At 43.1% G+C, this 25,402-nt stretch overlaps 1 protein-coding gene across 1 annotated transcript in view; it reads left to right on the top strand.

Annotated features, from left to right (window-relative positions):
- LOC148123022 (transport and Golgi organization protein 6 homolog) overlaps positions 1–21,696 on the top strand; it is a 31,122-nt gene extending 9,426 nt beyond the window's left edge. Inside the window, exons 4-7 of the mRNA XM_087897856.1 lie at positions 2,513–2,694; positions 3,364–3,373; positions 12,330–12,464; positions 19,410–21,696. Of these exons, the coding sequence (XP_087753982.1) occupies positions 2,513–2,694; positions 3,364–3,373; positions 12,330–12,464; positions 19,410–19,907 (825 nt within the window). The 3' untranslated portion in view covers positions 19,908–21,696. The remainder of the gene's footprint in view (positions 1–2,512; positions 2,695–3,363; positions 3,374–12,329; positions 12,465–19,409) is intronic.
- Positions 21,697–25,402: the final 3,706 nt, after the last annotated feature.

Raw genomic sequence — 25,402 nt, 5'->3', positions numbered from 1 at the left:
TACAGTTCTAGGAATGGAACCTAGGGCTTTGTGCATGCTAGGCAAGTATTCTGCCAGTTAAGCTATATCCAGCCAACACAAGCCTCTTAAACTGTAGGTCATGACCCCAGGTGAGGTCACATAAGTGGATGGGGGGGGGTGTCACAAAACATTTGTCAACACTTAAAGGTTTTTGACCACAAAATAACCAAAACTTAATTCAAAATCTGGTGGGGAATGAGCTGGGGGCGTTTCTGACAGCTCTCGCAGCACGGTGTCGCTGGGGCCTTGGTTCTGAGCACAGATCACGTGCCCTGTGCACAGTGCAGGCCATCGTGTCAGCAGCTCAGCGCCAGCTGCACAGAGGTCGCCGCGTCAGTTACAGCTCTGTCTGCTTTTACAGAGACAGCGGTTTAACTGTGGAAAACAAAGACTTTTAATATTTTTCCAGTGCCCATTCCTCAGCAGGTAAATATCAAATTAGTTTCTCTTTTAATTTCATTGTGTTAGGATTTTTTTATTTTAAAAATTGTTGATTGTCAGGTGGGGGTGGCACATGCCTTTAATCCCAGGATCTCTGTGAGTTCGAGGCCAGCATGGTCTACAGAGCAAGTTCCAGGACAGTCTCCATAGCTACGGAGAAACCCTGTCTCAAAAAGCCTAAAAAAGAAAATAATAGTAATAATAAATTGTTGGTTGAGGGGCTGGAGAGAGCCTCAGGGGCTAAGAGTGCTACTCTTCCAGAGGGCTTGAGTTTGGGTCTCAGCACCCACGTCAGGCCTCTCCCACTGCTCAAGTGCTACAAGATCTAATGTCACCTTTGGTAGATATCTGCACTAACGTGAACAAACCCATACACAGACACATACATAATCATTTTTCTTTTAAATTGCTGACTGGGCTGCTATACTTGGTCTTTCATTAAAAAAAATCATTAAATGAATTTTGGCCTTGAATTATTTTAAATAAATTATTAAATTAAATTATTTTAAATAAATTCTGAAATGGCCCTCAACTGATTTTTCCAATTTTGCATTATATATTTAAGCAAACTTGAGTTTGCTGTATTGATGTTTATAAAATCAAAATGTTGATCTACTCTGAGAAACATTGAAGATACTGTGCATCTTGCCATATCAAATATTTAAGATTGATTTCTTCATGTAAAATTAATCAAGCAAACCCATCTTATTAGTGTGCAAATTAGTTCATCTTTAATAAATTGTAAAAAAAAACCCAGATTATGACAAAGAATTGTTTTAAAGTAAATTTCTAAATTTCTTTAGAATTTGTTACCTTTGTGTGCTTTACTAGTATACATATTCTACCCACGGCCACACATGGAGTTGTAGTAATCCCTCAGGGAAAAGAGGCTGCGAGTGGAAATGTTTGGGAAACCCTGCTTGGAACCAGGGAACTGTCACCTTGGCAAAACTGACACTTGGCTAGATAAATGTGTTATTTGGTGTGGTTGTCTTGTTCTTTGTAGGATTCTTAGCAGTATCTGTGACCTCTATTCACTAAATGCCTGCTTTAACCCCTAATTATGACAACCAAAATGTCCTGCAGACTTTTCAAAATGTCCCCCAGGGAGCGAAATTACCCGGGTGCAGTTGAATACCGTTACTCTCCGCGGTCAGCTACTCCAGCAAGCACTAATTGTTAAGGAACTTCAGGTTTTCCCTTCCTATGGGAATTCACACTGGAGAAGGGCAGTGGAAAGCTTACCAAACCCACAGTAATGAATTCCCCGTGAACAGATGTTTATTTCTGGCTTATCTTAAAGGAAAGCCATTTAAGGGTCTTTGAAAGGACTTTGACTAAGTTATATCATCTGAGGACTTAGTTCATGGAAGGCTAGTGATAGAAATCATGAAAATATTATAAAAAGTTTATTTATCAAACAAGTTCTTTTTTTACACTTATTTATTTGTGTATGTTTTTGTATGTGTATGTATGTCGGCGTGTGTGAGTCGCTGTGTGGAGGCCAGAGGACACCTTTCATGAATTGATTTTTTTCCTTAAACTAGTGCTGTGTGTGTGTGTGTGTGTGTGTGTGTATGTGTGTGTGTGTATGTGTGTGTGTATGTGTGTGTATGTGTGTGTGTATGTGTGTGTGTGTGTGTGTATGTGTGTGTGTGTGTGAAGTTCATATACACGGGATCAGAAAATGCATATTACTCTACAGCTTATGTTTTCTTTCTTTTCTTTTTCTCAGTACTGGGATTTGAACCCAGTGCTTGTATGTACTAGACAAGAACAACTCTGTCATGAAGTTATACCCCTGGTTCTTTTTACTTTTTAATTTTGAGGCAGGTCTCACTGAGTTGTCCAGGGTGGTCTTGGACTCCTCTGTAGCCTTGATGGGCCTTAAACCTGCAATCCTTTTCCCTCGGCCTCCCGAGTGGCGGAGACTACAGGCGTATGTAACAAATGCAGATTGTTTCCTTGGATGCGAATCCTTCCATATGTTTGCCAAGTCCTTAGTGCCAGTGGCTTTTCTGTCACTCTTTCTTTCATCCCCTGCTTCTAGGAGTTGTCTCATCTGGTAGTGGAAAATGAAGCAGAGTTCAAACCCACGCCCTCCTGTTATACAAGCCTGCTGGAACTGGAGCAACACCAGGCTCTTCTTACAGAAGAGCAGGAGCAGAAGCTGCCGGTGCTGCAGTTGCTGGCTGTCCTGTGCGGGAGGGTGTCTGAGCAGATATTCACCACGTATCTCAGGTTAGTAGCTGTCACTTTCTGGGTCCAACCTTCTGCTATTTTGGTGTCTTTGCATTTTTTCAAAAAATAAATGTTGCTTAGCCAGGCATGGTGGTACACACCTTTAATCCCAGCACTCAGAGGCGGAGGCAGGTAAAACTTGAGGCCAGCATTGTCTACATAGTGAGTTCCAGGCCAGCCAGGGCTATGTGCCGAGACCCTGTCTGAAAAACAGTTGTTTAGATTGGAACTTGGTGGCACCCTTTCCACGTTTCTTGGAGTTTTGGCTAAACATGAAGACTATTAATTAAAATTAAGCTCACACCTGTCCAGCTGAATCTGAGTCTTTCATACTACTGTGCTTGACAAGCTCCTGATGTGAGTCTCATACACAGAACTTCTACAACTGTTCCACATATTTGTTCTACTGTAGTGACAGTCAATTTTGAGTGCAAATAAAATCACTAGCCTTTATAAAATAGACTGCTACCTGGTTCCTTTCTAGAGATTTTGATTTAATATGCCCAAGTGGGAGCCTGAAAGTATTTTTTTAAGGTTTCATATGGGCCAAAGGTTGTAAATGAAGGGCTGGAGTGATGGCTCAGAGCACTCGTTCTCGACCTTCCTAATGCTGCAGCCCTTTAATACAGTTCCTCATATTGTGGTGACCCCCAACCAAAGAATTACATTTGTTGCTACTTCATAACTCTAATTTTGCTACTATTACTAATTGTAATGTAAATATCTGTTTTCTGATGGTCCTAGGTGACCCCTGTGAAAAGGTTGGTTGACCCTCCTCTCAAAGGGGTTGGGACCCCCGTGTTGAGAACCAGTGGTTTAGAGGGCGAGAGCGCTTACGGTACAAACATGAGAACTGTATCTGGATGCCCAGTACCCGTGTAAAAAGCTGGGTATGACCACACATGTGCCTGTGACCCAACTCTGTTCAGGGAGGAGATCACCAGCATAGGTTCAAGCTCAGCGAGAGACTCTATATCAAATGAATAGGGTAGAGAGGGAGAGAATAGGACACCTGACACCCTCCCCTGGACCTCTCATACACTTAGGCATGTGTGCTTAAACACATTTGTGTGCATATGCCACACACAAGTAGAGAATGATTGGAATTCAAAAAAAGTGTTAGTCTTGGTGTGGTGGCACACACCTTTAACCCAGCACTCAGGAGGCTGAGGCTGGTGGCTCTCTGAGTTCAAGGTCAGCATGGTCTACAGAGCAAGTTCAGCCAGGAACAGCCAGGACTGCACAGAGAAACTCTGTATTAAAAAACAAAACAAAAAAAAACAACCAACTAATTAAACAAACAAACAAAAAAATGTTAATAAGATCACTTTAAATTTTCCACATCCTCAGATTCACAGTTCATCTCCACAGCATCCTGTGCAATTTTAAGATATTCTAAAAACAATGGATTCTGGGTAGTGTTCCTGTGTGGGCCAGTTCCTGAATGTTGACTTTGACATTTTTACTACCCTTTTTTTTAAAAAAAATAGGATATAAAAGTAATAATGCATAGGCAATGCAGGGACCGTATTTACCACTTAACCAGAATTAGCTGTGCCTGGCTGAGGAAGAGTCATTTGTAAGATGGTATGACTGTCACACTTAATCTGATCCTCCAGCTCTTTGTATGGTTGTCATTGTCATCTGCTGTCCGTGTTGCTAAGCAGCATTTCGCTGGAGCTGCTGCTGACAACGTTAGCTGCTGCCTGTCAGCTCTGACTGAGCTTGCCTGTTTAATGGGAATTGTGTTCCTGATTTCTGCCCAAGCCCTTCACTCCTTAGTTCACTGACCCTGCGTTACTCGGCAGGGTGATTTGTTCCTGAAGACGTCCTCTTCCAGGTCTGTTTGTGTCTTAGGGTGCTGGGTGGAAGGGGGTGGTCTAAAAGCTGATGGAACTGAGCTTCTGCACTAGCCTCCGTCCTTCCTAGTTAAGGAGCGATAGTGTTGGACTGGGCAGCGGGTGAGGTGGCCCATTAACTCACCCTGCACGCAGGTTAGTTAAAATGTTCCAGAACAAAAAGTACCACCAGGAAGTACCAAACTGTCCTTTGTAATTTCACTGCTAGTAATAATATTAGATATTATTTTGAAGTACACACATACCCACACTCACATGCATGCACACACAAAAAAAATAAGTTATAAATTGTTTGGTTGATATTATTAGGAATGAAGATTTTTGATATAAGAAAAACATATAAAAACTAAAGAGCTATCATAAAAACCCTATACTCTTGAATTTCAGTTGGAAATGTTAGTGTGAATGCATGATTAATGTTTTTCTTTTTAGATAATGGATATTTTTCTAGTGTCCACTCTCAGTGCCAGGAACAATGGCAGTCAGCAGCAGTAATGCCCTAGCTCCAGAGTGGAGTCTAGAAATACCGTTTTCTACTCAGAGTGCTCAGAGCTCTCTGGGATAAAGGTTGATTTGAGGTCTAGGGCAAAGATTGTACATTAGAAGCTTCAAGGGAGTTCCATGAGCCCAGGCACAAGGACGCTATCTGAATTTAATGGGGTCGTGGCAGTAGCAGCCAGGAGCCACCTTTAAAGGACTCTTGTTGCAACACACAGCACAACTGCAGCATTCAGAGGAACAATGGCTTCAGTAGACACATCAAAGACAGAAAATGATTTTAAAAACCTCCCAGGATTCCTTAGAGATTGTTAGGGCATTTAGTCTGTATTTTATAAATTGATAATCAAAGGGAATGGGGAAAACGTTTGTCTTGCCTTTCCTGTAGCAATTAGATCCCAGCTCCGTCAGATAAGCAACAAAGGGCCGTTCTCTCCTCAGGGAAATCCCAGGGCCCGTGGTGTGGGTCAGACACTGGCAGACTGCTTGCCCTGTAGGACAATCACAGCCAAAACTATTCAAAAAGAACTAGAGAATTACATTTTGCAAACCTTTACGAAATCATAGATTTCATTGTCTGCCAAAATGGTTAGAAAGGCTGTGGATAGAAACTTTATGTGTTAGTCCCAGAATACCAGGGAAACTGTTTCCCCCATATTATAAAAATGTTCAAGTTTGAAATATTTTTCAGTAATTCTATTTATTTTTGTTTTTTAAGCATTTATTTTTATTTTTTAAGTGTGTATGTATGTGTGTGCACACACATTATGTGCTCACGTGTACTTATGTATGTACCTGAGCACAGGTGCCTGCAGAAGACAGGAGTTAGTTTCCCTGGATCTGGAGTTACAGGCAGTTGTGAGTCAGCTGCCGTGAACGCTGGAAACCGACATGGGACCTGGAAGATGAGCAGGTGCTCTTCACCACTGAGCCATCTCTCCAGCCCCTTGGTGGGTTGTTGTTGTTTTGATTGATTGATTGATTGATTGATATTTTGTCTTTCTGAAACAGGGTTTCTCTGTATTGCCATGTCTGTCTTGGAACTAGCTCTGTAGATTAGGCTGGCCTCTAATTCATAGAGATTCACCTGCCTCTGCCTCCTAAGTGCAGGAATTAAAGGCGTTTGCCACCACCACTTGGTTTGGTCTCTGTGACAGTGTCTCACTATGTAGCCTTGGCTGACCTGGAACTTGCTATGTAGACCAGGCTGGCCTAGAACTCACAAAGATCCTACTGCCTCTGCCTCTCCATTGCTGGGATTACATTTGTGTACCAGCACACCTGACTTTGTGTGTGTGTAAAATATATTAATTACACATATTAATAGAAAATATTTATTTATTGAAAGAATTTTGTAGTGAATACCTTGTACCCACTTTCTATATAGATGTTTACATCAGAATTTTATTATACTTTGTCGCATCTTTACTCATGATTTTATTCCTCTGCATCCTATTTTTCATGTACATTTCAGGGTTAATGCAGATAGGAGTGCATAGGGACTGTGCTAAGTATTTTGGCATGGACAGATTGGTCTTATGTCACCATTGAAGCAGACATGTGTTGTATGCCCCCACATACAGTGTGGTAGGAAGTATAGAGTACTTGGAAAAGATTCTGACCTTAGCACAGAACCTTCAACCTATATCTAATTAAGAAAATCCAGACTCTAAAATACTATGTTAAGCAAAGCCCTGAGGACACAATCTGCAAGATCCAGAATGTGAAAATCTACAGTGCATGTGTTTGCTTTTTCATCAAATAAATGGCATTAAAAGTGAGGAAAGAAAAAGAATCAAACTGGGTATGGTAGTGCATGCCTTTAATCCCAGCACTCAGTAGGCAGAGGTAGGCAGAGCTCTGTGAGTTAAAGGCCTGCTTGATTTACATAGTGAATTCTAGGACAGCTAAAGTTATGTAGCGAACCTGACTCAAAAAAACCTAAGTAAATAAACAAACAAATAAGGGAACCAGTACTGGGTTTAGATAAATAGCTGGGGGAGTGGAGAGATGGGTCAGTCAATAAAGTGCTTACCATGCAAGCATCATGTTTGAGCTTGGATTCCCAACATCCATGTAAGAAGCTGGACTTGGAAGAGAACATCTGTAACCCCAACACTTCTGAGGTTGGGGGAGGGTGGTGAAGACAAGCAGATCTCTGGCTCCTACTAGCCAGCCAGTCTTCCAACTGAGATGCCCTAATCTCATAAAGTCGAAAGCAATAGAGGAAAATACTTAAAGTCCTTCTTTACGCGTAGCCTGTATGCAGACAAATACATACACACATAAATTTTAAAAAATTATAGGCACATTGTGGCTAGGCATGATGGCATACACCTTTAATGACAGCACTCAGGAGGAAAGGGCAGGTGTATCTCTGAGTTTGAGGCCATCCTGGCCTACATAGAGAATTAGATTGCTACAAGCGAGTCAGGGCTATACAGTGAGACCTTGTCCCAAAAAGAAAGGAATTACATGTGGTTGCTGGGAATTGAACTCAGGACCTGTGGAAGAGCAGTCAGTGCTCTTAACCTCTGAGCCATCTCTCCAGCTCTAAAATTTTTTATTTATTATGTGGTACATATGTGTATAAGGTGGGAGGCCTCATGTGGAGGTCAGAGGATAGCTTTGTGGAGTTGGTTCTCTCTCTCTCTCTCTCTCTCTCTCTCTCTCTCTCTCTCTCTCTCTTTTTTTTTTTTTTTTTTTTTTTTTTTGAGATAGTAGTTTCTCTCCATAGTCCTGACTGTCCTGTGGACCAGACAGGGCTCAAACTCAGAGATCCACCTGCCTCTGTCTCCTGAGTGCTGGGATTAAAGGTGTGCACCACCACTGCCCGGCTCTCCTTTCATCTTTACTTGGGTTCTTGTGATCAGACTCAGTTGACTAGCTTGTACGGCAAGTACTTCTCTACCTGCTGAACCGTCTCGCCAGCCTAGAGGTTTATTCTTGCTCAGTGTTGAACTCAGGGAACTCTGACTGCGGGTGGGAGCGGCACACTGAAAAGCAGGAGACTTATTCCCATGGATGTGTCCTAGCTCATCTCTCCCCACCTGCTTGTGGTTCTACTGAGTCAACCGCTTAGAATTCCTTTACTCTTTAATAATAACATTAGGTATTTGCTGTTTACCAGGCTCCACCCTGAACACATGACGGGTATTAACTCATTTAATCCTCTTAGTGATCCTATGGAGATATGTAACTTGCTGACAAAGTGCTGACTGTTGATTTCGTGCATTTCAGCAGCCTGAGAGATGCTGAGCTCTAGAGCTCTGACTTGGGTGGTAGTAGATTGAAAACTCCCCTGAATTCCAGGAGGCTTCAGTCACTGGGACCTCTTCTTGGGTTGGCAGCCCCATCCCAACCACAGCAGGGTAAGCTGCTGTCTTAGTGGTGCTACAGGAAGGCAGTCTGCCTGGACATGGGAGTGATCCTAGCACTTGGGAGGAGCATCAGAAGTTCAAGCTCATCCATGGCTACACAGTGAGAGGCCAGCCTAGTGTGTATTCGCTATTCAGTGTCCTCCCCACAAACACCAAGGAAGTTTAGGAGAAAAGATATTTTGTTGATGCCATACATTATTACCTGGCCATTGCTTCATAGTTAATAGTTCCCAGGTTCTTTAATAATTCTTTTTATTCTTTGAAATTTTCACACATTTATGTAATGTATTTTGACCACATCCATCCACTGCTCCCTTCCTCCAGCTCCCCCAGTGCCCACTGACCTTGTGTATCTCAATTTCATGTTCTCCTGGTTTTCGCCCATTTGCTTTGTTTTTTCATGCATTTAAACAGAAAGCTTCTTCTCTAAGAATAGGATCATATTATTTGTTTTTCAACCCTTTTTTATAGCCTTTTTACTTCATTGTTTATTTGTTTGTTTTTATTTTTGTTTCTTTTTTTTTTTCCAAGACAGGATTTTCCTGTGTACCCCTGGCTGTCCTGGAACTTGCTCTGAAGACCGGTTAGCCTTTAACTCAGAGGTCTGCCTGCCTCTGCCTCCCAAGGGCTGGGATTAAAGGCAATCACCACCATGCCTACTTCCAGCCCTTTTCAAACAGTATATATAATGGGTTGGATGAGACGGCTCAATGCATAAAGGTCTTGCCACCAAATCTCACAGCCTGAGTTCAGTCTCTGGAGCTCATTTGGTAGAAGGAGAGAACAGATTCCTACAAATTGTTTTGTCTTCCACACAAATGTGGTGTGTTCCTGTGCATTCACACAAGAATAAACAAATGTAACAACGTTTGTCTTTGTTTGTTTTTTCGAGACGGGATTTCTTATAGCTTTGGAGCCTGTCCTGGCACTTGCTCTGTAGACCAGGCTGGCCTGAAGCTCACAGAGATCCGCCTGCCTCTGCCTCCCAAGTGCTGGGATTAAAGGCGTGCGCCACCACTGCCCAGCTATAAATGTAATGGTTTTAACATTAAAAAATACATCAGAAATAAACTTAGAAAAAGCTAACTCCAGCAATTAAACAATTCTTGTGCTAACATAGAAACTAAATAAAAACAAGGCACACTTTAAAAACTTTTCAGTAGCACAACCAAGTGACCCCAAATGGTATATAAATCAGTAATGTCTCAGGGTTAGAGAGGGAGGTAGTAGTTGTCAGCATTGTTTCTGTGCATGGAACATTTAAATAACCTTCCCAGTTTCCTGCCTTGTCCTAGAAGACAAGTGTTAACAGGCCATTCTCCCAGCTTTCAGCTGCAGTAAGGATTCTAGCATAGCATGTGATTTGTCCAGAGAGTGAAGCATGCAACCTTGCATGGTATTTAGAGGCTTATTACAACCTATCTCAACCTTCCCATTTACAAAATGATATCTCCCCTTCGAGTCATTAATCCTGAATATACACGTGTGCATGAGTACGTGCGTGAATGTGTTCTGCTGTTGTTTGTTCAAAGATGTTTGTGCTAGATGATTATACCAGGCTCTGTTCAAATGGTGCTGACCAAATTAATTCCTTTGAAAGGTTATTGATAGCCTACACTATATAAAATCTTGTGTATGAGCTACCTTAAGTCTGTGGAAATATTGAAACTTAGAATGCGACTCTGAATCATTTATAGATTAATGAAAGACACTGGCTTATAAATAAAATTGGGTATCGTCTTCCATATTCATTGCTTATTAGAATTAAGACTGGAACTGAGAAATCTCCAATAAGGAAACTTTCTTCAGATAACATTTTAAATGGTCAGAAAGTAATGTTTATTTTTATATATGTATTTTATCAAATACACACACATATATCTAATGGGCATCTATATCAAATGTATATATATATCAAATATATATCATATATCTATTTATATGTGTGTGTGTAGGTCAGAGGGTGACCTTGGGCATTGATTCTCTTTCCCTTTCTAGCTTGATTTTGAGGCACGTATTTTTTGCATTTGCTGCTGTGCTATATGCTTAAGGCAAGCTGTCCTATCGGGTTTCAGAAGCCTTTCAGATAGGACTCTGAAACTCTGTGATGTTCCTCATGTGCCTGGCTCCCATGTCACCGAAAGCGTTCTGGGGTTGCAGACATATGCTGTCGTTTCCAGCTTTTACAGTGGGTTCTGAGGATCTGAACCCAATCATCAGACCTACATGGCAAGTGCTTTTCCTCACCTACTCATTTCCCTGGCCCACAGTTTATTTTCTGTTTACTTAATTTACTTTCGTTTTGGTTTTTTTTTTTTCGAGACAGGGTTTCTCTATATCTTTGGAGCCTGTCCTGGAACTAGCTCTTGTAGACCAGGCTGGTCTCGAACTCACAGAGATCCGCCTGCCTCTGCCTCCTGAGTACTGGGATTAAAGGCGTGTGCCACCACTGCCCGGCTATCTTTTTGGTTTTTTGAGGTAAGGTTTCTTTGTATATCCCTGGCTGTCCTAGAACTCACTCTATCGATCAGGCTGACCTCAAACCTGGAGATCCACATGCCTCTGCTTCTTGAGTGCTGGGTTTAAAGGTGTGCACACCATTGCCCAACAAATTTTTTGTTTTGAGGTTTTATTTTTTATGAGTATGTTTGTTTGCCTGAATGTACATATGTGTGCCATGTGTGCAGTCTCTACAGAGCCCAGAAGGGAGGGCATTGGACTGGGACTGGAGTTACAGACAAATGCCAGGAGAGTGCTGGGAATTGAACTCAGTTCCTTTGGAAGAGCAGCCAGTGTTCTTAGCCACTGTGCCATCTCTGCAGACCCCAGAGTTTAGTTTATTTTATTAGATTTTATTTATTTATTATGTCTACAGGATTCGTGCCTGCAGGCCAGAAGAAGGCACCAGATCTCATTGTAGATGGTTGTGAGCCACCATGTGATTACTGGGAATTGAACTCAGGACCTCTGTAAGAGCAGCCAATGTTCCTAACCTCTGAGCCATCTCTCCAGCTCCCTGGAGTTTATTTTTAAGAGTAGTTTTAGGTTCACAACAAAATTGAGAAGATACAGAGGTTTCTCAGGTATCTCCTGTGTTTACATGTCTCTGACCTTTCCATTGCTGCCACAGAGCAGTGCCCTTGTTAGACATCTTTATCTCTTTGTGTGTGTGTGTGTGTGTGTGTGTGTGTGTGTGTGTGTGTGTGAACATGCATTTGTCTCCTGAGGACTTAACCTTTCCACCTGCTAGGCAAGCAGTCTCTACCCCTGAGCTACATTCCTGGGCCCCTTTGTTGTAATTGATGAATCCACTTGTACACATCATGCCTCCCCTGTGCTGGGTTTAGAGGCGTGTACCACCACCACCCGACTTCCTTCCAAACATCTTATATAAACTGGCAAATGTAAAACAAGTCACAAAAGTATAGAGCACCACTCTTGCTACACAGAAGCAGCTAGTATGTTTTCATGATGCTTAAGATGATGATGTAGACATTTGTAGACATAAGACGTATGGATTTTACATTCCTTTTATCGGCGAATCAATCCCACATCAGTTATGTTTTAAGGGGTTATTTATTTTGGGGGGTAAAACTTACATACACCATAAACCGTCAGGAAGGGAGCCTAGTCGCTGGAGCAGGAGCCGGGACCAAGCACCGGAACCAAGAGGGCCTGATCCGGATTTGTTTCTCTTTTTAAAAGAGCAATATACCGCGCCCCAATGGGCTGGTATTTTAGCAGCTATTGGCTGACGGAGCGGAAGTCGCTCCCCGCTGCACTATGGGGTCGTGCTTCAGCGACTATTGGTTGAGGCAGCGGAAATTACTCCCACAACATCCTTTCTTACCCCATCACTGACGCTAATGCTAATTTCCTTCTTCGGTAGGTAGTGGACTTTGTAGCAGCAACACTGCAGAGAGCGTGTGCAAGCCTGGCTCATGAGGCAGAGAGCACCGTGGAATCCCAGACACTGAGCATGTCAATGGGGCTGGTGGCTGTCATGCTGGGAGGGGCTGTTCAGGTGTGTTGTAGGTATGAGCAAAACTTGAATTTTTGAGTAGGGACGAGGACCTGCTGCCTTTCTTCCATACCTTCATGGAAAACAGGAATCGATATTGCACTCAGGAGAACCAGGATGACCAACTTGGGTTGTTAATGAGAGTCGTCTCTAACATGGACTACAAGCATGCCACTTCACATTGGCCTGCCAGCTTGTCACTGTCAAAAGGGTAGGGCTCTTTCCTGCATGGAACAAACTTGTTTGGGAAACTTTGAGTGTTTTGTGCCTGAGTCAGTTCTTTGACTCCAAAGAGTTGGTGGGAAATCCTTAGCAACCTCTTGGCTGCTCAGATGGCACCTGTTTTGCACAGTTCCACTTAGCTCAGGGTCCATTGTTTAGCCCATATAGTGCAATATACTCAAGCCTGCTGCCAGTCATTTTTAAGAGTTTTGTTTTGTCCGGGTGGTGGTGGTACATGCCTTTATTCCTAGAACTTGGGAGGCAGAGGCAAGCGGATCTCTGTGAGTGCAAGGCCAGCCTGGTATACAGAGCATGTTCTAGGACTGGCTCCAAAGCTACAGAGAAACCCTGTCTTGAACCTCCCTCCTCCCCCCAAAAAAAGAGCTTTGTTTTGTTTTATTTTGTTTTGTTTTTGTTTGAGGCAGAGTCTCATGTAGCCTAGGCTGGGCTTGAATTCAATATGACATTGATGATCTTCCTTCCTGCCTCCGAGTCATTAGGACAGCAGGTGTGCACCACAATGGCCAGCTTAGTTTATGTGGTTTTTACATAGTTAATTTGTAGTTTTTAAGATCTATTTCTATTTTTAAATTGTGTGTGTGTGTGTGTGTCTATGTGTACATGAGTGCAGGTGCCTGCTGAGGCTAGACGATGGTGTCACAGCCCCTGGGGCTGGATTTGCAGACAACTGTGAGCTACCTGATGTGGGTCCTGGGAGCCAAGCACACAGGTCTTCTGCAAGAGCAGTCCACTGCCATCCTTCCAGCCCTAATTCATAATTTTTTAATTTATTCATTCAGCCACTATTGATTGCATATTTGCCACATGATAGATCTGAGAACATAGCAATGGACAAGACAGACATGGCCTATACCTCACACCATAGTCCAGGAAGAGAGGCACACCCAGAATGTCCATTTTAAAATATGATTAGAATTGAATGGAATGCCCCCAAAAAGAGGGAAGGGGGCCATGATAACATAGCATCTAAGCTAGGCTGAGAGGTCTTCAGTGAGCGAAGGTCATTCCACTAAGACCTGAAGGAGGCATAGGTGTTTGAGTGTGGCGTGTATGGAAGAGGTGGAAGAAATCCTTTCAGTTAAGGAAACTCTGCAAAGGCACAGAAGCAGAGAAAAGCTTGGTTTTTTGAGCATTGATGGAAAGCCAGTGTAACTGAGCTGTAGAGCCCTGGGGACAGCACTGGCAAAGGCAGAGGATGGGCTGGGCTAGAGCACACTGGTCAGCGTGACGGGTTCAGTAAGTTAGGAGGCTGCAGGAAAGCAGGACAATCTCAGAGCAGGTTATGAAATTAGACTCAAAACCCATGAGCAGGGGCCCTTGAGGAATGCATTTTGAGTCTGAGCATTCAAATCAGATTTGATTCTTGATGTATTAGAATTTGCCTTTCTCTTATTTTTTCCACTCTGTGATTCTGGAGATCAAACCCAGGGCCTTTCACTTCCCCCTGTGTTACATCTCCAGCCTTCTAAGGAGCATGCCTGGCTATCAGCCTGTGCCCCAGACTACAACGTTATGTTTCAGTGTCAAAAGGTGGCTCCCTCCTGCCTGTTCTTAAGGAGAAAAAGACTTATCTGGGCTGATTGTTAGTGCGAATCCCATTTCTCACTGGATTTCCTTAGCATTCCTAATTTTATATTTCACCTGTCATTTGAAAAAATAAGTTTGGCTAAGGTTCCAGAGCCATATTAGATATGACAAGGAAGGGTTCACAGATGGAATAGCTTAAGTTGGATTGTTAGTGGATTTAATTAGCTTAGTTGAGTTTTGTTTTTCTTGTTGAATATTAATTTTGATAGTCTATACATTGAAAGCCTAGATTGTGTGCATGTGTTGTAGTTTAGTACTTATTTCAGACAATCTAACCCATGGAAAATGAACCACAGAGCTCTCCCTTCTCCCTTCTAGAAACTTCTTGTTGGAGACTGCTGTATTCACTGGCCAGGCCTGGCTTGTGGCATCTGGACAGCCCTTGCCTGTCCCTGCCCTGCTGTGAGCCATCCTGACTCCCTCGGCTCTGCAGTTTAAGTGAACATAAACACATCACCCTCTTTACTTATGCCCTAGATTTGCTTAATTTTTGTTTCCTGCTTGATTAATGCATTTATAAGGTTTTTTTTCCCCCTGTTTTTTTGAGACAGGTTTTTCTGTGTGGCCCTGGCTGTCCTGGAACTTGTTCTGTAGACCATGAACTCAGAAATCCATCTGCCTCTGTCTTCTGAATGCTGGGATTAAAGGCATGTGCCACCATACCTGGCAAGGGCTTCTTTTTACATTTTATTTTAGATTTATTTTATTTTATGTGTATGAATGTTTTACCTCCATATATGTATGTGTACCATATGTGTACCCAGTGCCCAAGGAGGTCAGAAGAGGGTTGTAGGAGTTCCTGGAACTGGAGTTTGGATGGTTCTGAGCCACCACATGGGTGCTGAGAATTGAGTTTGGTTCTCTGGAAGAGCAGCCAGTGCTCTTAACCGCAGAGCTCTCTCTCCAGCCCTGTAAAGTCTCCTTAGTAATGCTAGATTTTGTTTCATATTCACAATAAAGTAACACTTGAAAACTATGGGGTTAGTTGATTACTGTCACCCTAAGTCTTTGCTTTAGAGCCTGGAACACCGTGCTCTACATACTCCCTGTTAGGAGTCATTGTTTTGGCTAATGAAACAGAATCTAACAGCATCGGGGCTTTTCTTCATTCCTTTCTAAGTCATGTAATTAAGGTGACTATTAAAACTTCACGTCTGGGAAGAGAGTCAATTTGGAGAAAGTGCAGGTTTAAGATTGCTAACAAGATGACTGTAATTCCATACTCACTTTCTAAATTCCAGGCTTGGTCATCAGTAAAAGTAGCACATTGAGGAGTCTCTCCTGTCCCCTTAGGGAGCAGTTTCTGCTTGATGTTGCGGAGCTGGTGGGCCCACTGTTGCCCTGGTTATTGAAGCTGAATAGACCATTCTAGCTTTAGGATACACTGAAGCCATATTGTGCCAGGGTAGCAATGGAATGTATTGCTAAAGGCTGGACGCCTAGCCATTAAGACCAGATCTTGTGAGATTCATTAGCTAGACACCAAAGGTGTATCTTTTCTCTAAAGGGACAGCTGTCTTTAGCTATTTAGGTCTTCTTGTGTCTTTCCTTTCCCTTTGTTCCTTCCATTTATTCATACTTTCTATTTTCCTTTCTTTCCAAAGGCTATTACTTAAACTCTTTAGTAAAACAAAGTTTCCCTAAGGACTGTAGAGATGGCTCAGAGGTAAAGAGCTCTTGTCGCTCTCGTAGGATGGTTCCTGACACCCACATGGTGCCTCACAACCATCTATAACTCCAGTTCCAGGCTCTTTTCTGGCCTCCAGAGGCACTGCACTCATGTGGTGTGTAGACATACACACAAAACACTCATACACATAAATCCCAAAACATTGTGCTAAGCCTGTGCCTGTGTTTCAGGTGTAGTTGACTTATATTTCAGAACCATAGCAAATCAGGGATTCTGTGGAATAGTCGTGAACAAACTAGGGGTTCTGTCACAGAGTAGGAAAGCAGAGAGAAGGTATTCCTGCTGTGAGCCTGTTCATTCAGCTAGGAGAGTTGACTGGTTCCACTCTGTCCTTTCTTCCCTTCACTGGACTGGACATGCTCTCTATAGAACATCATTTATTCTTAAAATTGCTGTTGCCACTTGAGCAGGCATTTCCTGCTTTCTGGTCATTGTTAGTAAGCCTGATGCAGCAGCTAGTAAACAGCATGGACGGATGGACAAATGGCAGGGGAAAAAAAAAGAAAGGAGAAGAGTATTTTTAGGTAAGGAGGCAGTTTTGTTTTTTTCTTATTTTTTTTCTTCTTTTTAAATGTTTATCAAAGGGCATAGGCTTTTAAAAGTTTAAAAACATTGCTCTTTCCCTTACTGGGCAACTCTCAGACATCAGTACACCATGGATGTGTCGGGAACATTTGTCATGTGTTGCAGGGAAAGAAGATCCACACATAGTGTTTTCACGGGCGTTTTTGTTCGTTATTTCCCAGGAAGCCTGAATGTTTCTCAGAATTTCAAGCATTTATAGGTAGGTGGTCATTGCCTGTAAAATTTCTTATTTAGAGTGCACAGCACCGTCAACCAGGGCCCTGCACAAGCTAAGCTACTGCTGTATCCCTTGCCTTAATTTTGTATCTCCTTGTGACCATTTGTACATCAAAAGCTAAAAGAAGATGCTAGGTGTCTTGCTCTGTCACTCTCTGCCTATTCCCTTGAAGCAGAGTCTCTCCTTGTCTCCCCCTCCCAGCTCTGAGATAGCAGTCACATGTGCAGCCATTCCCAGATTTTACATGGCTGCTGAGGGTTCAAACTCCAGTCCTCATGCTTACTCCGTGAATGCTCTTACCCGCCGAGCCATCTGCTTAGTCCCTAATTTTACATCTTTTCAGAAAATGATCTTTCAACATCAATAATACGACTCAGCAGACAAAGACACTCTCTACACAAACCTGAAGACCTGATTTTAATCCCTTGAACTCATGTAAACGTGGAGGAAGAGAACCAACTCCACAAAATTGCCCTCTGACCTACAGTTGCATGAAGAGGCACTGTGCCCCACAGCAATGAGTATACATGAATACACATGTGCACATACACATGCACAAATATATTTTTAAATGATCTCTTAGTTATATAAGGACTAGTCTGCAATGCCTTCTGCATTTGAGATTAAGCCATCTAAATATGAAATTATCTTTATTGTGTTCATTTATAAACGTTGTTAAAGATTTTCAGAGCCTTATTTCTGAAATAAGTGTCAGAAATACCAGTGTCCTGCAAAGGTTTTTTTAATTATTATTATTGATTTAAACTACTACAGATTTGATGTAAATGCTTCCAAGAACTAGAGTCTAATCAGGTATGGTGGCACACACCTTTAATCCCAACACTTGGGGGGCTATGGGACAGAGGCAAGGAAATATCTGTGAGTTCAAGGTCAGTCTGATCTTCATGGTGAGTTCCAGGACCACCAGTACTCTGTAGAGAAACCCTGTCTCAAAAAACAACAAAGCAGCCGGACAGTGGTGGTGCATGCCTGTAATCCCAGTACTCAGGAGGCAGAGACAGGCAGATCTCTGAGTGCAAGGGCAGCTTGGTCTACAAAGCAAGTTCCAGAACAGCCAGAGCTCTTACATAGAGAAACCCTGCTTCCGAAAAAGAAAAACAAACAAACAAACACCCAATAAAACAAAAAGATATAGAATCTTTCAGGACTGCCAACACCCAAAAATCTAGCAGAAATAAGTATTTTTTAAAAATATTTATTCATTTATTATGTATACAATGGTCTGTCTGTGTGTATGTCTGCAAGCCAGAAGAAGGCACCAAACCTCATTACAGATGGTTGTGAGCCACTGTGTGGTTGCCGGGAATTGAACTCAGGACCTTTGGAAGAGCAGGCAATGCTCTTTACCACTGAGCCATCTCTCCAGCCCAGAAATAAATATTTTTTTAAAGAGTCATTTATTATTTATTTGTATGTGTATATAAGAGTGTGTATGCACATGTGTGTATTTATGTGTGTGCAGAGGCCAAAACGGTATGAAGTGTCCGGTATCACTCGATTTATTGCTTTGAGGCGGGTTCTCTCCGCTATGCTAGACTTCAGGGAGCCCTCATAATCCCCGTTTCCACCCTGCTTGGAGCTGGGATTATAGGTGTGCATGGAAAACGCAGTTTCTGTGCGGACGCTGGGATTCGAACTTTGGTCCTCTTGGTTATGCAGCAGGTGCTCTTAACTCTGGAGCCACCTCTTCATTCCCAGGAAGCAGCATTAAAGGATGGTTTTTAGGCAAAAATATAATTTTCCTTTTTATTTTATTTTATTTTCTTGAGACAGGTTTTCTCTGTAGCTCTATCCTGGCTCCAAATTTTGTAGACCAGGCTGGCCTTGAACTCACAAAGATCTGCCTTTCTCTGCCTCCTGAGTGCTGGGATTAATTAAAGGCATCCACCACTACTGCCCAGCTAAAATTTAATTTTTATATTCCAAAATATGACTTTTTATTTTATTTTTCTTTTGATACAGGATCCCAGGCTGTTTTAGATCTCATGTAGCCCTAGCTAGTCTTGAACTCAGGGTAGTTCTCCTGCTCCAGTCTCCCCGTTGTGATACAGACATGAGCCACACTGCCTGGACTGTAGCTTCTTCACTCTACACTATGTTCTGGTTTGTGATTCTGGGCATCCTTCTTTTTTTTTTTTTTTTTTTTGGTTAAATATTTATTTATTTAGTATACAATATTCTGTCTGTGTGTATGCCTGCAGGCCAGAAGAGGGCACCAGACCTCATTACAGATGGTTGTGAGCCACCATGTGGTTGCTGGGAATTGAACTCGGGACCTTTGGAAGAGCAGGCAATGCTCTTAACCACTGAGCCATCTCTCCAGCCCCTGGGCATCCTTCTTAAGTGTCTGTTTCAAATGTAGCAACTAATTGTCACTTTATCTCAGGTTACTGTTCTGTGTGCTTGTTAACTCAGAAAAGCGCCTGTGTGTGGACAGTGTTCAATGAATGTTAGCTGTAATTAGCTAGCAAATAGCTCTTCAGTGTTTGTCCTGGCACTGTGCTGACCGCACCATGAACATGGCATGACTGTTACTCCTTATATTCACTTCTTAACATTTTCCACATTAATTTTGACTTACTATTTTTAAATTTTCATTTTATAGTTGAAGTCAAGTGATTTTGCAGTCCTGAAGCAGCTGCTGCCTCTGTTGGAGAAGGTCTCTAATACATACCCCGACCCTGTCATCCAAGAACTCGCTGTTGATCTCCGAATTACCATCTCTACTCACGGAGCCTTTTCCACGGAGGCTGTCAGCATGGCTGCCCAAAGTACTCTGAACAAAAAAGACCCGGAAAGGAAAAGAGAACAGCAACATGACATACTCGCAGAAGTAGCTCAGGACCACCCGGAACAAGAGCAGGACCCTCCCAAAACAGACCAGGAATCTCATGAGCCTGGCATTGTGGCAAGTCAGCCACATAGAAATGTAACCTCAGAACAGTTCCAGGAGGTTCTCTTGTCAGCCTGTGATCCCCAGATTCCAACCCGGGCTGCTGCCCTGCGCACTCTTTCCTGCTGGGCAGAGCAGAGAGAAGCAATAGCCCTCAAGGATGAAAGGAAGCTTCTCCAGGTGAGTAGAACACACTGCCCTGACACGTGATGACACGGTGCAGACAGCAGCCCAGGAACAGACATTCAGTCCCGGGGGGCTTTGTTTGTTGTTGTTTTGGGACAGGATTTTACTGTGGAGCCCTGGTTGGCCTTGAGCTCACAGAGATGCACCAGTCTCTCTGCCTCCTGAGTGCTGGGATTTAAGGTGCATGTCACCAAGACCAGCCTAACTCAGGTATCTCTTAAACACTGATCATGTGTCTAGCACCATCCTGGATTATCCTCCAGGAATTTGTATTGTTGAGAGGTCAGATTGAGGTAGGAAGGGTGTAGAAGACCACATGGGATTGTTCAATGGAACGTGGATAGATGCCAGCATTTTATGTATGAGCAGTGTGGTGGGTAGTCAGAGGAAAATCTGGGAGAGGTTGATTTTTATATGTCTTGAACAAACTGGCCAAGTGTGGGCATGTAAAAGACAGGCAGTGGGCTAGCATGAGCCAATTCACAGAGATGGGAGGATACCCATCCTAGGTAAGCCTCACCTTGAACTGGATCTCTCTTTAGAGGGGCACCGGATCTAATTGACTCTCCTCCACTCTTTTGCCTCCTTCACAGAAAAAAAAAAAAACAAAAAACTGTCTTGATGTTCTAAACTAATGTAGCAGAGTGCATACTGCTTAGGTAGGACCTTTCTCTTTTATGGAAGTCTTTGGGACTTGAATGTGAGGTACAATAAGAACAAGGGTCCTAGAAACTACTGCCTAGGACCCAATCTCAATTTCCTGGACAGCACCTTGAACCTTTCTGAGCCTTGTTAGTAATGTCAGTGATCTAGCTATTTGTCTAGCCCTTGAACCGCAAATTATAATTCTGATGGAAAACATCTACTTTAGTTAGTGTGATCCTGGAAGTATTGTATGATGTTGTCTGTTCTTTGTTGAACAAGTCATGTGCCTTACTGACACTGTTTCTTATTCTCACAACTTCGATATTGTGTTATCCTCATCTTACAGATAAAATGCAGACATATGCTAAGGATTTTCTGTCAGGAAAATGATACTGAACTCAGAAATCTTTGAGTAACTATTAGCCCCCAAGGATCCTATGGAATACTAGTTTAGATAATGCATACTGGGGCTACCTATGGAATTTCCTTTACCTGCATTTCATCTCCATCTGTTATGTTCACTAAGTTTTGCCAATTGTTTTTTGCGAAAAAGTTCATAAAATATATCTCTTATTTGTGATTTGTATGTATGTGGGTGTGTCTGTGTGTGGCATGTATGTGTATGCAGGTATGTGCAGGTGTGGGGGCCAGATGTCAACTCTGGGTGTCCTCCTCTTCCACTCTACGTCTTACTTTTGAGAGTCTCTCGCTGGACCTGGAAGCTGCCTAACAAGCTTCTGTGATGCTCTGTCTCCACCTATCAGTGCTGCGCTTTGCAGGAGGGTGCTGAAGAGCTTTAGTCTTCACACTTGCTCCGCAGGCACTTTACCTACTGACTCATCCCCAGCCCCTAGTCCTCTCCTGTTTTGTTTTTCTTTTTTCTTTTTTTGAGACAAAGCCTCAGGTAGTCCAGGCAATTCTTGAACTTGGTACATAGCCAAGGGTGATCCTGAAGCCCAGATCTTCTTGCCTCTCTCCAAAGGACTGGGATTGCAAGAGTGTCCCATCATGCTAGACTTAATTTTGAGTTTTTGAAACAGGGTCTCATGTAGCCCAGACTGACTTTGAACTCCTGATCCTCTACCTCTATCTCCTAAGTACTGGAATTACAGGTATACACCAGCACACTCTTGTCCCTTTTATTTTTTAAATTAGTTTTTGGTTATCTTGCAAGAAAGTGTGTTTTATTGTAAAATTTTTGTATGCCCATATTATTGTATTTTATTTATTTATTTATTTATTTATTTAGGTTTTTTGAGATAGGATTTCTCTGTGTATCTCTGGCTGTCCTGGAACTCACTCTGTAGACCAGGCTGGCCTCGAACTCACAGAGATCTGCCTGTCTCTGTCTCCCTGAGTATTGGAATTAAAGGCGTGCACCACCACTTCCTGGTTGTATTTTATTCTTATTTGTCCCCTGCATTTCTTTTCTCATTGCTATGACAAAACACCTGAGAAGCAATATAAGATTGATTCATGGTTCATAGTTTGAGAATACAGACCATGATAGCAATGGAATCACTGGGACAGGTTTGAGCCACCTTGTGTCTGCAGTCAGGAAGCAGAGACAGGTGAATGCTCTGCTCCTTTTCTCCTTTAAAAAGAACAAACAAACATGTTTTTGTTACATTTAAATTTTTATTTTGTGTGGTGGGGTGGGTGAGGTGCGTGGGCCCCACAGTGAGTGGACAGTGACCAGAGGACAAATGGTCAGGAGCCGGTTCGCAGAACTGGATTCAGACGTCTCTCAGCAGCAGCCGTCTCTGCCTCTTTCTAGCTCAATGACTTACTTCCTTCCCTCCTCCTTCTCCTCTTCCTTCTTCTTATCATGAAACAAAATCCCTTTTTTTTATTGATATTTATTGAGCTCTACATTTTTCTCTGCTCTCCTCCCTGCCTCTTCCCTCCCCCTTCAACCCTCCCCCAAGGTCCCCATGCTCCCAATTTACTCAGGAGATCTTGTTGCTGGACTACTTCCAACAGGCAAGAGGGGCAAGCAGGTTTGTTTCCATCTCTGCAGAAGACAGAACAGAGTGACAGAGTGGAAGTTGGGGCTGAAGACCGTGTGTGTGTGTGTGTGTGTGTGTGTGTGTATTCATTCTCTAAGTTCTATTCCCCTAGAGAACCTTGATACTCCTCCAAGACCTCTCCAACGCTGGGATCACAGGATTACACTACCATATTCAGTCCCACTTAGGTTTAAGAGCCCTTCCGTCTCTGTCCTATAGGTCTTCACTTAATGTCACCTCCTCCTGGAAGCAGCATGACTCCAATCCTCCAACCATAGTCCTACAGTGTTTACCAAATCAGACTTCCCACTCTGGTGGTACGGAAGGGGAGCCCCCGTTCGTTGTCACCTTCCACCAGACTTAGTCACTTGATATCTGTTAAGTTATTTTATGGGCCTTGGTGTTTTGCCTACATGAATGTCTGTATGAAGATGTCAGATCCCCTTAACTGGGGTTACAGATGGTTGTGAGCTGCCGTGTGGGTGCTGGGGGTTGAACCCAGATCCTGGGGAAGAGCAGCAGGCGGTGCTCTTAACCGCTGAGTCGACTTTCCAGCCCCACCCATGCCTAGTTTTCTATGTGGTTCTGGGGATATAGTCAAAGGGTGCATGCCTGTTAGGCAAGCATTGTCTTCTTAAAATCCATTACACAGATTGGTACTCAATAAAGGAAACTTTGTTCAGCTAAGGCAATGAGCTATCTTCTGCATTTCTAGGTGATTTTCTACAATCAAATATCAATACTCATAAATTCTTGTGATGTCCGCCAGAGTTTACATGTTGTCAAGGTCCAGTTCTCTTAAAGCAGAGAGTCCTGGCTAATTTCAACTTAGTCTGAGAACCTGAACGATGTGGGGGTGGACTGTCTTATGAAGTCTTGCTTGTCCTTACCCCTGAGATGTGACCAGCACTGGCATGACGGTTAGTTTGCATGGTCAATGCAACACAATCTAGAATGCTCTAGGAAGAGAAACTCACAAAGGACTGTCTAGATCAAGTTTGCCTGTGGACAGGACCGAGGGGGATGACGTCGAGGTAGAGAGTGCTGCCCACTGTGGGTGGCACCATGTCTTAGGCAGGGGATCCTGAGCTGTACGTGAGTGAAGAGAATGAACGTTAAGTCTGCATGCATGCAGTTTCTCTGTTCCTTTATTTTATGTGTGTGGGTGCTTGCGTGTCTGCATTATGTACATGTCTGTATCATGTATGTCTGGTGCCCACAGAGGCCAGAAGAGGGCGCTGGTTCCCTTGGAACTGGTGTTCAGATGGTTAGGAGCCACCATGTGGGTCCTCTGGAAGAGCAGCCAATGCTCTTAATTGCTGAGCCATCTCTCCAGCCCTTTTCATCCCCCTTTTGAGACAGTCTCACTATGAAGCTCTGGCTGGCCAAGAATTTATGTAGATAGATTAGGCTGGCCTCAAAGTCCCAGAAGTCTACCTGTCTCTACTTCTGGAGTGCTGGGATTAAATGAATGTACCACTGTACCTGGTTGCTTCTCCCTGTTCTTGACTGTGGGTGTTACTAGATGCTTCAGGTTCTGAACTGAAACCTGGAATTATGGGTGAAGACAAACCTTTCTCCTTTATGTTGCTTCCTTAAGTTTTTTTGTTTCTGTAGCCCAGTGAGCAAATACCTTACCTGACTCATATGACTTAAGTGAACATTAGGGGGGAAATTGGGTGGTCGTGGGGAGTCTAGGGACTGAGGCAAGGGACAGGAGACCTCGGGGGTTGTTCCAAAATTTCATATTTCTCGTTGTTCAGCCCCAAAGGCTTGGTCTCAGTGCCAGTTCTTTCCTTCACACCAATCTGAACTCTTACCACCATACTGCCATCTTGGTATGGCCACCCACCATCTTCTTATCCGTAAGTTACAGCAACAGTCTCCTGCCTCTAGCCTGGCTCTGCACAGACTTTTCAGTAGGAATGTCAAAAAAGTTATCACATAGCACTTCGATGTTTCTAATCTTCTAGTGACTTCCCAATCACCCAGAGTCTTTCCAGCAGTCCACAGACCCATTACTCCTCTGACGGCATTTCCTACTTTCCCCAACACAGACATTGCAGTTCCCACCCCCCACCCCCTGTGTGTGGAACAGCATTGGCTGTTCTCACATCTGCATGGTTGCTCTTCTTCCCTCTCCCAGATCTTTTTATCTAACACCTCCTTCATGAAGGCCTGTTCTAGTCACCCTAGTTAAAACTCAGACTTCCTACCCTGTCCCTCCTCTTGCTTTCTCTCTCCCCAGCAGCACCCACTTGCCTGCTAAATGCTTGCTCTGGGCTCTCTGTGCTGCAACAGCCATTATGTCAGGGCAGCCCCTGCATGTTTTGCCTCTATCTTTACAGCAAAGAAACGTGGGGCTTGTATGTGTATGCGTGTGTTTGCCGAGACAAGGTTTCATTCTGTGGTCCAGGCTGGCATGAAATATGTGATCCTCCTACCTTAGTCTCCCTAGTGGTGGGATTACAGGTGTATGCAACCATACCCAGCTCAGATTTGCATCATCATCATCATCATTACTACGATTTTGGAGACAGGGTCTCACAATGTAGTTAGTCCAGGTTGGCTTTGAACTTGTGGCAATACTTTTGTTTCTGCTCCCTGAGTGCTGGAATTTCAGATGTGTACTACCATGTTCAGCTCTGAGAATTTTTTTTTGTTGTTGTTGTTTTTGTTTTTCAAAATAGGGTTTCTCTGTGTAGGCTGGGCTGTCCTGAAACTCATTCTGTAGACTAGGCTGACCTCAAACTCAGAGATCCACCTGCCCCAGAGTGCTGGGATTAAAGGGGTACGCCATCATTGCCCAGTCTAGAAATATTTATTATTACTATTTATTTATTTATTTATTTATTTATTTTTGAG

The sequence above is a fragment of the Myodes glareolus genome, chromosome 2 (assembly GCF_982192425.1).
Source record: "Myodes glareolus chromosome 2, mMyoGla1.1, whole genome shotgun sequence".
NCBI lineage: Eukaryota > Metazoa > Chordata > Mammalia > Rodentia > Cricetidae > Myodes > Myodes glareolus.
Note: the sequence above shows the minus strand (reverse complement) of the source record. Positions and strands in the feature narration are given on the sequence as shown.